The sequence below is a fragment of the Wolffia australiana genome, chromosome 9, assembly GCF_029677425.1.
Source record: "Wolffia australiana isolate 7733 chromosome 9, ASM2967742v1".
In the NCBI taxonomy this organism is placed as follows: domain Eukaryota; kingdom Viridiplantae; phylum Streptophyta; class Magnoliopsida; order Alismatales; family Araceae; genus Wolffia; species Wolffia australiana.
In genome coordinates, this window is record NC_135843.1 from 7,055,832 (window position 1) to 7,071,432 (window position 15,601).

General features: G+C 38.6%; 1 protein-coding gene across 1 annotated transcript; it reads left to right on the top strand.

Moving 5' to 3' along the window:
• Nucleotides 1–10,339: 10,339 nt before the first annotated feature.
• Nucleotides 10,340–14,722, top strand: LOC144707828 (AICARFT/IMPCHase bienzyme family protein). Its single transcript, XM_078581076.1, has 12 exons — nt 10,340–10,471; nt 10,723–10,843; nt 11,351–11,426; nt 11,530–11,626; nt 11,880–11,982; nt 12,059–12,192; nt 12,624–12,804; nt 12,884–13,041; nt 13,126–13,335; nt 13,426–13,773; nt 13,864–13,990; nt 14,488–14,722. The coding sequence occupies exons 1-12, from the start codon at nt 10,367–10,369 to the stop codon at nt 14,637–14,639; spliced, it is 1,812 nt and encodes a 603-aa protein (XP_078437202.1). The 5' UTR covers nt 10,340–10,366; the 3' UTR covers nt 14,640–14,722.
• The last annotated feature ends 879 nt before the right edge of the window (nt 14,723–15,601 follow it).

A 15,601-nucleotide genomic window follows, 5' to 3' on the forward strand; every position in this document is an offset into this window, starting at 1 on the left:
CATCCAACTTATTTGACATGTCCTCATGAGTATCCCGCTGCATACCTTTGTGGTCCACTCACTATCTCTCACATTCCTCCGCTCAATGGAACGACTATGCGCATGTTTCTTACGGTCCGCTCACCTCGAGCGCTAGCGTCATCATCATTGGGTCTCTTGGGAGAAAGCATGTTGGCCGACGACCGAGGGGGGTTTAGGGATCGGACGTCTCTCAAATGTCCAAGACATTTGAGACACTGACTATTGGGATGTTTTATTTCCACCAAATACGGCGACTGGGCCCGTCGAGAAATAGATATCCAGGGCCATCAGAGATGGCAGATGTGGTAGCGACAATGGCTTGAGATTGCCCAGGTCACATGTTGGCGTATAGGCCGAGGTACGATTAGGGCCTGGTTTGATACTTGGCACGCTAACGAGTCTTTCGCTCGCCATCCCCGCTTTGTACCACATCGAGTGCAACTCATAGTGGCCCAGCTGCTTATGGGCAACACGCCACACCTATGGGAGCAACATGGCCTCCCCTCTGCCATGTTACCCCAAGTCCAAAACACTTCAATCGAGTCCACTCCTGACCGTGCTATTTGGATGCTCACACTCAATGGCGCATACTCATGCAGTTCTTCTTGGGAGTATTTCCATGAGAAATCTCCCATTCAGCACTAGGGTCGCCGCATCTGGCACCTGGTGATCCTTACCCGTGTCTCCTTTTTCCTCTGGAAACTCCTACACCGTGGCCTCCGACTGATGATCGGGTGATCCGTCCAGGCCACTCTCTCACCTCACGCTGCAACTGTTGTCCCGCATTTCCACATATTGAGACTATGGAACATCTTTTTTTCCATAGGGAGACAGCCATAGAATGTTGGCGCCAAATCACGCACCTTTGGCGCCCACTCTTTCATATTCCAGTGACCTTGTTCAAGTGTTTTGGCAAGATATTTCTCTTGCCAATATGCTCTAAATGGAGCCCCATCCTACACATCATCATAGCTTATTTACTATGGGAGATATGGAAGGGGCGAAATTCTTTTCATTTTGCAGGGACTCCCATGCGTGCCGTGGGTATCATGCATCGTGTCAAGCTGTGGATATGACGCATCCACCATCTCATCCCCACTCGCGATTACAGCTCAGCACTCAAATGCAATCTCCTTCGTGCCAAGGGCATTCTAGTGACCCTTTCCCCTATCCACATTCAGCAATAGGTCATCCATTGGCACCCACCGCCAATTGGCCACCTCAAACTGAATGTGGATGTGCGTCCAAAGGGAGCCCAGGGCAGTAGGGGGGAGGTGGTATCCTCCGGGATCATATGGGAAGTATTCTCTTTGCTTTCTCCTCTTTTTATGGTGTACAAACTAACACAATAGCCAAAGCTATGGTAATACATGATGGTTTACTCCTCTGCGAGGAACAAAACCTTCATAATATCATCATAGAATCGGACGCACAGGTGTTAGTCGACATGCTTCATGCAAGTACATGCTCCCAATGGCGGCTACACCGTGTATGGCATCAGGGTAGGTTAAAGAAGACGAGAGAAAGAGAGAGAAGGGAAATACAAGTGAGAGGGATAGAGAAAGGTGATAGAGAGAGAGCGGTAGAGAGAAGGGCGATTGAAGTGAGAGGGATAGAGAAAGGTGATCGAGAGAGAGCGGCAGAGAGAAGGGCGATTGAAGTGAGTGGGATAGAGAAAAGTGATAGAGAGAGAGCGGCATAGAGAAGAGCAATAGAATGTGAGAATGAGAGAGAGAAGCTAGATAGAGAGAGCGAAGCGAGAGAAGAATGATTGAGGGTGAAAGAATATATTTTAAAAAAAAAAAATTAAACACATCCGCACATTTGCATCGCACAAGCCTGTCTGATGTCCAGTGCAATTATTCTGGCAGCTGTGCGATGTAAGGTTAGAAAACGCAAACCGCACTGCACATCTCACCAAATTTGCACCGGTGGCACAAAAGGACCATTCCTAAGCTAGATGGCAGTTTCCAACCAAAGAGGACGACCATAGGAAATCAAATGGCTTAGGACCAGTGGGGTCAACCTACCCTGTCCACGACCAAGAGAGGTCCTTTCATGCATTTAAAGGGGCTCGATGGCCCTCAGTTCCCTTGATGGCCTTCCCACTTTTAAACGATTTACTATGAACAGGTTTCTTGGCCTTTGGGCCTCAACCAAATCCTAGGTTTCATCGTAGTGATTCCATTTCATAGATACCCTCTTAGTCAAGGCATTAGACCAAATATTTTGTCTAAAAGAAGATAGTAATTCTAATTATCATTTTTTTTCACGCACACCAAAGCGATATCCTATACAAACAGAGTGTGCATATTCGAACCAAGGTTTTATCTCCCTCACAATAGAATAGCGATAACTTGTTTCATCATCATGGAAAAGGGAAATAGATAAGGCACTAATACAAGCAACTTGTTGAACCTCATGAGATAGCCTTTAAGAAACATTAAGAGTTCAAGCATCAGATATTTGATCTACAAAAGACAAGTGTAAATTTTTGTGTTGCTTCATTGAGGATGACTTAATACTCACATCCTCATCAAAGACAACATTTTTTATGTGTATAATCTTTTAATCCTCGAGGTGATATAATTTTTACCATTTTACATATTGTCTAAGTCCGAGGAAAGTTCACTAAACAAGGTGGTTTAAGATCCCTTCAAAGTTACAGATGTGTTGAAATCGGTCTAAGAAAGATTCCATCTCAGTATCTATTTGAAGATTTTCTACAACGTAACAAGTTTCATTCTCTACCATTATTTTATATTCTTTAAACAGATGAAGTGCCATAGATTTACTTGTCACAGATTTATTGTTGAAAGCATAGTGGCACTTACATGTGATGGCATACTTGACAGCCACCTAATATCTGAGTTGACATAGTCAAAAACTCCAGTAGATTTGTGATGGCCTCTTGGGAAACTAAAAAAACATATTTTCCATATAACCATTGTTTACATAAATTCCGACTACTTGTCTTCATCCCTTCAAATAGTTTACTTTTTGCATATGTTAGACATTCTTTGATAAACCACATGTCCTAACTGTATGGAGACTGTGACCAACCAATCATGGTTGTGTGACCCATAACAGTATTACTCTCAAACACATATAACATTGCCATCATTTGATGAATTTAAAGTATAACCAAAGAGTCTTTATATGAGATACCGCCTTTTCCAATCAACTTGTACCACTGAGAGTTCAATGTACTGAGAGATTTAAGATTTTTCTCCAGCTCAGGGAAGTATCTAACATTACTCAAGGCATGGACTTTACCATCAAATATCCAGATGAAAACGTTTCCGCTCCCATGGCCTTTACATGATGAGTTTTTTCCTATCAAAATTGTGCTTGCAATAGATGAAGGATGGTGAATGCGTTTTAAGAGACGCATAAGTGTAAGTAACTCATGGATTCCATAGTTTTTTTCTTCAAACGAATGTTCCTCAACTTTTGCAATGGTAAGGATTTTGCCACAATCATACAACTAGGTTTCATTTGATACTGCTCGATAGATGCCTTGAACTAAAGGCTTTACTCTCATCCTGTTTTTTAGCTCTATTATGATTTCATATGACTCTTCCTTTTAAAATAATTGCAATTTTTAATAATGATTTCTTAGATCATAAAATCCCTAAAAAGATGGTGGCAAGGACGTAAGAAATATCAAATATAGATCTTCTTTATTTAATGTATTCAGATCAAGAGATTCAAGTTCTGCCCTGACATCTTTAAAAGAAGCTAAATGAGATCCCAGAGAAATACCATCAATCGTTTGCAAACCAAATAGTTACTGTTTGGCAAGATTTCCTTGACAAATTGTGTCGGCCATACATAGCTCTTCAAGCCTTAACCATCCAAAAGTATGTTATTATTGATATGAAGTTGGATTTGAGTCGGGGACATTTTGATTGACCATACTCTTTGTCTTTATGCTCTGTCAGGACCACGTCATTTTGTTATTTCAGAAAAAGCCGTTATCTTCTCTATTGACCCTTTCCATGCACTCGAGAGACCAATAAATACTTTATGGATGTTCAAAGCCTCACTCTCTTTCAATCATCCTGCCAAGATAGGAAGGAATTCCCAGTTGTATATGATAATGATTGGCATCTCCTCTTTTAGGTTTAATTAAATGAATGGAAAGAGGTAAGAAAGACTAAGATTTCCTCAGCCAGGCTTGGGCAGAATAACAGAACAAGTACAAGTATTAGTAGCATAGCAAAAATGCGTTCATCATTATTCTTTGCTGGCGATAATTGTGGCTGATTGGATATGAATCCCTGAAGTTGATGAATCCTGGCCATTGCTTTAGGTTAAATATTTTCTCTCCTTCTCACCTTCCTCATTGTCACATTGCATTTATAATTCTGCTCATTAAAGTCTATGATATTCCCCAACAATTGGTGCATATTTTATCTTTTTTTACCATTGGCCTAGAAAATGCCATTTGTCCTTGCGTTGAAATAACCAAATATATATATAACTAATTATAAATCAACCATGCAAAGTGGCAATCTGTCCCCCTAAGTGATGTAACATGGAGAACGCCGGGATTGGATGGCTCGTGTTACAATACAGTGAGACGGCAAGGTAATATGTAACTAGCAAGATGAATGCATTGTACGATGAAATTTAATGAGAAATGTGCAACAACTGCTGACTAAGATGATGATAAATTTAAGGATCTGGAGTGGACTAGTCCATGTCAGACTCCCAATGACCCGGTCAGACCAACTAGACGTACTAAGTGGTAGGGGACACAAGATTTCTAGCGGCATCCAGGACCTCCATTGCTAGTGAACTTAATCGCTACCTCAAGAAATCCCTACCTATCAACAAGTAGGTGGCTAATCCTATTAATCGTCGATAAAACTGGCTTGTGGACCAAGTTGAGGAAGACAGGACTGGAGTAATTAATAATACTGCTAAAAGTGAGGGAAACAGTAGAACCTAGCAGTGTCGCTTATCCAACGTGTTCTTGGCGGCGAGGTAGAGAGGTGATTTCCTGGAACGGAGCCAGGATGATGGCGAGCAGGAGACCGGCGTGCTTGTTGCAGCCCATGCATTCTTGGAGAGGGAATTTTCTTGAATCTTCTCCAAGAATCTCCACAAAAGCTCCAAGAAGCTCCAAGAAACTCCAAGAAACTCCAAGAGAGGATGTTGCTTGAATCTGCTTCAATAAGCTCCAAGAAAGCTAAAAGAGAGCGCCTTTTCTTGAATCTGATCCAAGAAGCTCCAAGAAAGCTCCAAGATAGGGCCTTTTCTTGAATCTGCTCCAAGAAAGGTCCAAGAAAGGCATTCTTGGAAGGTCGTCCACCCAAGAAAAGGATTTTAGGAGAAACGAGACAGACACCGCCTTCCCATCTTGTAACTGAGAAAAATCTTCTTTATCATATAACTTTTCCCATCTTGTTCAGATGTCTTAGATAGCATCGCACACTCACGTCCAAGTTGTCGTCCAAGAGCACACTTAATAACTCCTAAGCTCACAGCACCAGTCCTGAGCCTCAATGTAGATAAGCCCAGTTTCCTCCACTGCTTCTCAAGTGAATGCTGCCAAAGTATGATACCTTATGACTGAGGGCTGCTTCTCCCTATTTTGTAAAACTCAATAAAGGTAAATAATGAAGCTCCTCAGATGCTTCACTCAAAAAGTCAAGCATATTATGGAAATTGAAATAAAAGGATTTGCCCTATAACTAATAATGAAAATGTAATCATTTCATGCATAGGTGTCAATTATTAAAAAAATTATTGGTGACATGTATGTAAATATTATATTGAAGGCTTTCAAATAGACACAATTGCTTTCATGTAGTATTAGTGTGGTGGCTAAGACACAGGTAGCACATTTTGTATAAAATATGACTCCAAATAGGAAAAATAATGATGGATGTTTTTTTCACTTTGTGGACAAGAATATTAGAATATTGATTTTAAAGCAAAGAATGGCCTTATTTGACATAAGTTGAAGAACAGCTCTTTTCTGAGATTGGTTTTTAATCACTCTGTTTCACTCTATCAATAAAACTATTTCCAAAAGAATACCACAGTTCCAAATGTTTCTCCATAGTCTCACTTAATAGTAAACATAGGAGCAACATCACAATATCAATTATTTCAAACAAGAAATAGTTTTATATGGTAACTGAATTCATCGTTTATTTTTTCTATGGCAACATAAAGAATCTTGAACATCAAAGTTAGCCATTTATTGTCAACTTTGTGCACATAAGTTTGTGAATAGGTTAATCTGAAGGTTCAACAAATTGAGCACTGTGACACCTAGTTTCAGCTTGAGATGCCTGCAAAGACCAACTTGATGTTTTGAACTTTCTGCAAGGGAACACAACCATATAATCCATTGATCTAACAACTGTACACACATGGCTTGAAACACTTGGATTTCTCTTCGCACTAGACTCCAATGATAATTTGGTATCTTCCACCTACATCAAATAAAGTTTTGATAAAGAACGTATTAGCATTTTGAAAAATACGCTTGCATAATGAATTATCTAAAATAAAAGGGCAGTTGATCACAGACATTAATTATGTGATTCATATTCCAAAGGCATGATATATGAGGGAAAGAACACATAGACTCAATAATCAAGATTTTTTACCTGTAATATCTTCCCTAATGCCTCAGCTACAATGTCTGTAATAGATAAGATAACATGAATTAAACAAAATCCAATAAGATAATAAAATAAAACTGATTCTTGTTAGAGGAATAAAATGATATTTAAAAAACTAAATGAAGTAGATTCTAGATTGACTTCTAGATTTTCGGCCACAGAGATTCACACCATAAGTGAACTGCTCTCTGCTGTAGATTGGTTTGTAAAGTTCTAAGATGGATTTAGGTATCTCTTGTATTTCCCTTCTCTTTGTGATATTTGTCATAGAATCTTCGCTTTCTTTATCTTCTTCAGGCTTTGGCTTTCCTCAAATATTTTATTGTGCTCACCTTGTATCCGCATGCTATTAGTGTATTTCTTCCTAACATCTGTCCTAGAATTTCCATATGCATGTACATAGTTGGGACGACAAAGATTCATTTCATTGTAACCTTTTAGTCACATGAAAAGTTCATTCTTCAAAGTTTCATTATCATTGCCTAAGTTCCTATGTTTAATCCATCATTCTTTTAGTTTGCATTAACTAATTTCAAGCCATGTTTAATCCATCGTGACTGAAACTAAAGATTTGAATAACATGAATATATTCAGGGTCTCCTCAAAGGATCAAATAGTTTTCCTGGATACTGAAGTGGTAGTAATAATCACAAATAAGACGCTAAATAAATAATAATATCAATGATTTGACATACTTTTATCAATAAAACTATCGTAAATGAATGCTATCAGAACTTTAAATAATTCATTGTATTTTTCAGATTAAAATTTCAATTTTCCTCATTTTTTGGTATTTTAAGGAAATCTGACATCTAACTCATAAGGAAATTACTTTATAAATCAGGATATATTTTTTGGATTTATTTCAACATTTATATGGGTTTAAATGAACATATTTTTATTAATCCACTTCCATTTTTTGCAACCTGATTCCATAAGATGTAGCAAATCATTCGTTGCGGCCCATGATTTGCCAATGATTAGCTATTCAATTCAAAATTTGGCTTTAAAATCACACATACAATGAAAAAAATGGATTGAAGTCACAAAAAATGTGATCTCATGAGGGGACAAGTGAAACAAATAGAAAAGTCAGTTTTTTAAATCACAAATCCATCTAACCTCTTGTGCTCTTGGGACATGCAGCCAGTCATGGTTTGAAAGGTTCCAAAACTACCTTTCACTTTATCATTATTGGCATCCAAATATTGAGGTCTGATCTAACACATCATTTGAACACATTTTTACTCAAGTCATTGGATTTTTCTTACTGATTTGGAGGACATAAACCGGCAACAGATGAAGAACACTGAAGATCTGGATTTGGATACCAGTATTGGCACATTTTGGTGAGTTTGAGAACACACTTTAGAAACATATTGAAGTTCATTTCAAGTGAATATTTTTATGAAAAATATTCATAAAATATGAGGATTCTGCTACCACAGTGATGATTCATGACGTAGATAAAGGAGGATGGAAAAATAATAATTGGTCCAGATTTCTCCAACTTCAGATAATAACACTTGATGATCCAAACAAAGGTTTCCACTGAATTTTTTGGGTCATCTCTGTCTTTCTCTAGTATGTGAATTAATGATCTCGGAGATGTAAATAGAGCCCCCCCATTCAATGTAAAAATGGACCCTTAGATTTTATTCCCGTATAAATTAATATTGTGATTTACACATCCAAATGTTGTTTGGATTGATTATTGATGTTCGAGAGTGAATGATTGAAGATACAGTGCACATGATTGAGAGATGTGAAGAAAAGGGACTACATGGCCTGGTGGGCACATGAGAATGAGGATTGGTGATTTCTATCCTTTTCATTCTGACTTATTTAACTTTTTCAGATTCTCCCTTTTTAGAGGACTCCTCTAATTCCCCTTCTCTTTTATGTGTATCTGCCTTGTAATTCTGTCATCACTAACGACACTTATACATGTCTCACTCAACTATGCCACTTGTATCTGACTCCATTTCTATCACAATCAGCAGCAGTGTTATGCAAAGCTCGGCCCTGTCCACTAAATGTAGGTATGATCACCCAAAATTTGGCACTACCAAACATAACCTAACATATTTAAACCAGTTTATATTAGTACTTCTGACTATAAAAATTATATAAATTGTCTATAGTTTACAATACTTCGGTTCATAAAAGTATAAAAATCATAAACATATGAATTAAGAATTCGCTTTCTAAATTCATGTTGTGTGGATTCAAACCTTTACTTTTTTCTCATAACGAACTTTATATTTATTGTTATATGAATCAGAAACTTTAAACAACATTTTAGCTCCAATTTCAGGTTTCTCAGGTAGATGAAGTTTCTTCATCCAATGTTTCAACATGGGCTTAAGGATCATCCTAGAAGCTGATAATAAGTCATTCACTTTAGTCTTTTAAGATTTAAAAAGCCATGACATATTCAGTTGCATATTATTGTGCATGTCTTTCAGATCTCAAAAAAAGGCAATGATTGCTCTCACTTCTTTGAAAAGGCCTCACCCACAAATATGTGCTTTATCAAAATTGATCATCTCACCAGAAAACAAAGTATGATAAGTAATAACATCCGTGAATATATATATTCTCAAATTTTGTTTTCCTATTATGTTATCTGTATTGACCATGTCAGCACAATCTACCATGTGAGTGTTAGGGCTTCCATTTAAAAATGCATTTCCCAAACAAGAGCAATAAAGGTTAAATGCAATATGCTTGCATTAGTAGGGGATTTTCTTAAAATTAGGGTGATTTATATTAGATGAGCTCAGCATAGTGTTGTTACACCTGAGCTCTTTTAAAAATACATTTCCCAAACAAGAGAACTAAAGGTACAACGCAATATGCTTGCATTAGTTAGGGGCTTTTCTTAAAACTTGGGTGATTTATATCAGATGAGCTTAGGGCAATGTTTGAACTCCTGAGCTCTTTTAAGAATACATTTCCCAAACAAGAGAAATGAAGGTACAATGGAATATACTTGCATATTCATAAAACTAGTGATTTGTAACATATGAGCTCAGGGCTATGCTGTAACACCTGAGCTGTTTAAGATTTTATTTCAAAAGAACATAAATAAAGTTTAATGCTATATATTTGAATTAAGGAGGGGCTTTCATAACATGAGGGTGATTTAGAGCATATGAGCTCAGTGCAACGTTGTAACGCATAAGCCCTCTTAAGACTTTTATTTCAAAACAAGAGAAATAAAGGCTAAATGCAATATGTTTGAATTAGTAGGGGGTTTTCATAAAATGAGGGTGATTTAGAGCATATGAGCTTGGGGAAATGTTGTAATACCAAAGCTCTTTCAAGGCTTTTTTTTCAAAACAAGAGAAATAACGGTTAAATACAATTGGTTTGAATTAATAGCTGGCTTTTCACAAAATGAGGGTGATTTATAGCATATTAGCTTAGCCGATGCTGTAAGTTATAACACAAGAGCTCTCTTGAGAATATGTTTCAAAATAACGGTCAAATACAATAGGTTTGAGTTAATATGCTTGCATTAGTTAGGGGCTTTTCTTTCAACAAAAAAAAATCAAAACAAGAGAAAAAGCTAAACGCAAATTGTATGCACTAGCAGGGACTTTTCTTGAAAATTCCAAAAATTCCTGCTACCCTATAAATACCATAGAATGGCGATTTTGCCACAGCTCGAGCTATCGACAGCAGGAGAAAAGAAGATGCCTCTTCATCTGCTGTCCTCTCCTGTCGCCAGAGCTTCATCTTCCTCCGCAAATTACCTTCTCTGCTCCTCTCCCACTCGCCGCTTACACCCATCGCGCGAGGTAATTTCAACTATCTATCTATCTATCTCTCTCTCTCTCTCTTTATTGTGATTGATATGCACTTTCTATCATCAGTATGTCAACCGGCATTCGGAGGAAAGTCCTCTTTTTGATTCATTTTTTAATTTTTTTGATTTATATTTTGCGTTTGATTTATATTTTTTCCCGCTTTCTGCCTGCTCCTGAATCTATTCTCTGCGTTTTTTTTGGGTGTGCTTGATTTTGATTTTCGTTGATGGGTTTGTGGACAGGCGTATTCTCTGGCTCTTACTCGCTTTTCGAGGAGGGTTTGGTCGATGGCGACGGATCCGCTTAGAGCTGCCATTACGAGCACAGAGGCCACGGCTGATGGATTAACTGTTTCTTCGTCGGGTGATCTTCTTCTTCTTCTTCTTCTTCTTCTTCTTTCTTATACCTGCTACTAGTTCTTAAACGATGCCGTTCTTTTTTTTGGGTCGATCTCCACGACCGAAATTATCAAAGATTATATGCATTTGGGGATATTAGTGGTACTGGGTATGCTTGGATGATCTCTAGAATTTAGAATTTAGACGTCTGTATCTGGACATATGCATGAATTGGATTTTCATTTTATTAGGGATTGATGGTCGTTCGTATCTTAGAATTGTCGTTTATTTCCTCTCCCTCGCTTTTCTTTGATTTTTTCAGCAAGTTTTTTTGCATTTATGATGTTCTTAACCGTTGTGTAGGATTGCTCTTTCCTTGTTCTCTTTTAATGTGAGGTGTAGTTGTATTAAGAATTCATGACATGTTTCATTATTGCTTATAAAAATGTAATAGGACCTTCATATTTGATTAGTGATTTTATAGTGTGCAGTGATCCATGTAGAATGACCTTTTGCATTTTTTTCCTGTCAGGTGGGAAGCGAGCATTAATCTCACTATCCGACAAAAGTGATCTTGATTTCCTTGGAAGTGGGCTCCAAAACTTAGGGTTTGGTTTTCTCTCCAAAACTAGTGTTTTTCCTTCTCTTAATTATAACTTCTATTTCACTAAAGAAAATTATTGAAAACTTCCAGTTCGTCATAACCTACAGGTACACGATTGTTTCGACTGGAGGCACAGCAACTTCCTTGGAAAAGGCTGGAATTTCTGTCGTTAAGGTGGAAGAAGTTACCCAGTTCCCAGAAATGGTGATTTTCTAATTTTTTTTCCTTTTTAAGGACGTTAGTTTATGCCTCAGTATGTCTACGCATGTTCACTTCAATCAGTGACATCCATACTGTGTATCTGGGTTATGATTTCTTTTTCAATTTTTTTTCATGAATCAGGTCAAAATTCGATATGAAGTATTTGTTCAAGTTAATTGGTTAATTTGAAGTTGATTTTTTTCAAAAATGAAATTTCTTTTTTCCTCATCTTCTCCATGTTCAAATGGCTTTGCAGCTTGATGGGCGTGTGAAGACTCTACATCCCAGCATCCATGGAGGCATCCTTGCCCGGAGAGATCGCACACAACATATGGAGGCTCTGGAAAATCATGGAATCGGTGGGATCCTGTTAACAAATGAATGGACGGTCAAGATTGAATCCCTAATTTACCCTCTTCTTGTGTACCTTTGCAGGCACTTTCGACGTGGTGGTGGTCAACTTATACCCTTTCGTTGAGACTGTCATATCTGCAGATGGTGTCTCGTTTGAAGATGGGATTGAGAAGATTGACATAGGGGGACCCACGCTGATCAGAGCCGCTGCCAAGGTATCGTGGACCTTGATCCTATCTCATTATTTCGTCAAGTTCAACAAGCACATTGGAAACAATTGAAATTTTGACCAATTGATCGATCCCTGGCTGTGATCTGATCGAACCAATAATATCAATCAGATTGGCCAGATCGAGACCAGATCAATCATTTCCATTCGATTTCCAATCCCCATTTGTTATGGGGATCAGAGATCAGACTGGATCAGAACAATCTGACTCAATCCTGTCAATTTATCGGCCATGATCATGGCCAGATCAGGCTGATCCGATCAGCTGGATCTGCCTAATCAAGATCAGATAGATCAAATGGTCGGATTGCAAAGCCGGTTTATCATGGATCCCTACTGTCTATTTCATCCGTAAAAGAGATCCCGATTGTCTAAATTATGATGTTGATCATTTATGTGTAAACTTTCTTTGAGCAGAATCACAAGGATGTTCTGGTGGTAGTTGACCATAAGGACTACCCCGAACTGTTACAGTTTCTTCAAGGAGAGCAAGATGGGGGCCTCCAGTTCCGCAGGAAACTTGCATGGAAGGCCTTCCAACATGTGGCAGCCTATGATTCTGCTGTCTCAGAGTGGCTTTGGAAGGAGTCAACGGGAGGTCAACCCAGAGCTATATACATTATTTTCCTGTATTTTTGGGTTAATATGTCTCTCATTCTGTACCTGGTATCTTCCAGGTGAGAGTTTCCCCCCTGCATTGACTGTGCCGCTCTCTAGAATATCTACTCTTCGATATGGGGAGAACCCTCATCAGAAAGCTGCTGTCTACGCCGATGACAGTCTCTCTGTGGTCAATGCCGGTGGTATTGCCACTGCCATACAACACCATGGAAAGGTCAGGAGAAGTCCAATTTCTAACCTTTCTCTCAGGCTTGTACTTCTTATTTTGATTCGAATTCTTCTAATGTGGTGGACTCAGGAAATGTCCTACAACAACTATCTAGATGCAGATGCTGCCTGGAATTGTGTTTCAGAGTTTAGAAACCCTACTTGTGTGATTGTGAAGCACACCAACCCTTGTGGAGTTGCCTCGAGGGCCGATGTCCTTGAGGCCTATCGGCTGGCAGTAAGAGCAGACCCAGTTAGCGCATTTGGCGGTATAGTTGCCTTCAACACCGTTGTGGACGAGGTGAGAATATGATAATTCTAAGAAACATATTTTGAGTGGTTGGAAATAGATTCAATTCAATTTAATTCATCTTTCTTGGTTACCTGTCAGGATCTCGCGAGGGAGATTCGCGAGTTCAGGAGCCCGACAGACGGTGAGACTAGGATGTTCTACGAGATTGTGGTCGCTCCAGGGTACACCGAGAAGGGGCTTGAGGTTCTCAAGGGGAAGTCAAAGACTTTGAGGATTCTTGATGCAAAGAAGGTTGGGAAGGGCATGCTGTCTCTGCGGCAGGTGGGTGGGGGTTGGCTGGCCCAAGAGTCTGATGATCTTGTGCCAGAGGAGATAGATTTCAAGGTGGTGTCAGAGAGAAAGCCGGAAGCCAGTGAGCTCCATGACGCAGAGTTCGCGTGGCTGTGTGTGAAGCATGTTAAGAGCAATGCTATTGTGATTGCCAAGGTATGTAAGAAACCGGAGATAGCGACAATGATGATGATTTTTTTTAAGAGAATAACTGCATGCCGGGGATGATGTATGATGTGATTGCAGAATAATTGCATGCTGGGGATGGGGAGTGGGCAGCCCAACAGGCTTGAGAGCCTTAGGATCGCCTTCAGAAAGGCTGGGGATGACGCACGAGGAGCTGCCCTTGCTAGTGATGCTTTCTTCCCCTTTGGTATGATCTCTCCCTCTCTCGCCTATGATATTGACTTTATAAATATATTTCTCCAGAACTTGAAATTTGTGTTTACTTGCATCATATCATGGTATGTCACGATCATCTCTCTCCCCTGTTCTAAACGTACCCATGGTTTTTACCTCATGGTATCATCTCTCTCTCCTCTGACTTGTTTCTCAACATAATTCTCCTCTGATTTTTTTCATTTTCTTACGACGAGCATAATATCGTGGTTTCTCATGCTCATTTCTCTCCCTCGTTCTAAGTATAAGAACTCACGTTTACCCATGATTTTTCGCCTTTCTGAAGGTGTGTACCCATAGCTGCATCCTCAAATCCATTTAATTAGCTTCATATCATAGTGGCCCATGATTGTCTTCTTCTATTTCTCAGCATCCTTCTCCACAACTGCATCTTCATTTTCCATGGTCTGCTGATTAAAATCATGTCATGGTCATGAATGATGTTATTGATGGTTGCATAAACAAATGCAGCATGGAAAGACGCGGTGGAGGAGGCGTGTGAGAACGGAATCGGGGTAATTGCCGAGCCTGGCGGCAGCATCAGAGATCAGGATGCTGTTGACTGCTGCAACAAGTATGGAGTGTCTCTCCTCTTCACCAATGTGAGGCACTTCAGGCACTAAATTTCCATGTTTTTAATGTCCATGGAACACCAAATTTTGACCTTCTACACAAATTGTCCTAATTTCATATCCGCCCCTTTAAATTCGTTTGTTTTATCTTCAGTGAGACATAAAGAAATGAAGTATTATGAAGCCTTAAAGTGTGGTGACGAGGGTAGTCTGCATTAAATAAGTCAACAATAAATGAGGTGATAAAAATTTGTGGAAATTCTACTTTAATGGATTCCAACTTACGATGGGTGGCTTATTTTTTCTTAAGTTCATGTTGTTTTCTAAGTTCAACATGTTCAGAAAAAAATATATGTATCAAGAAAGAAGTTTAATACACATTGCTGCGTACAACACACATTTTGGAAGTAAACTTAACAATATTTCCTACCCCAGTGAGAAAGACATGATTGGCCTTTTTTAGATGATTAATCTGCCAACATGGTCTAATATTGTGCAAGTCAGAGAGTAGGAAAGAGATCACAAAAATATCATATTGAGGAAGAACTTAACAGAACTCAATTAAGTTTCGTGAGATTCACTGGCAAGTATTTTCTAGGATAAGTTCAATTCTGAAACATTGAGGTATGTTAATTATATGTTAGTATTCTTATATGAGATGGTTGAAGTATACAAGAAATAATACACATTAGTAAAGTAAACTGCCTAAGATTTACCTGAGCATTTTCTTTGGCGAATCATCTAACGTCCTGGGTTAGATTTAAATCACATTTTTCGAGGGCATAGAGAAACAATAAGGAGTACGATCTAATGTATGATCATCACTAATATATGCCATTGTTTTTGTCAATGTTCTCTAACAAATAGAAATCAATAGGTACTCATGAGCTATTAGTGTTTTATTTAGAAGTGGAAAGGTCGATATGAAATGAAAAGAAATAATTTTTTATGGTGGTTATATTTTATTTTTTGAGAGTTAGATATTAGTTCTCTAGCCTCTGATGTAGATGTTA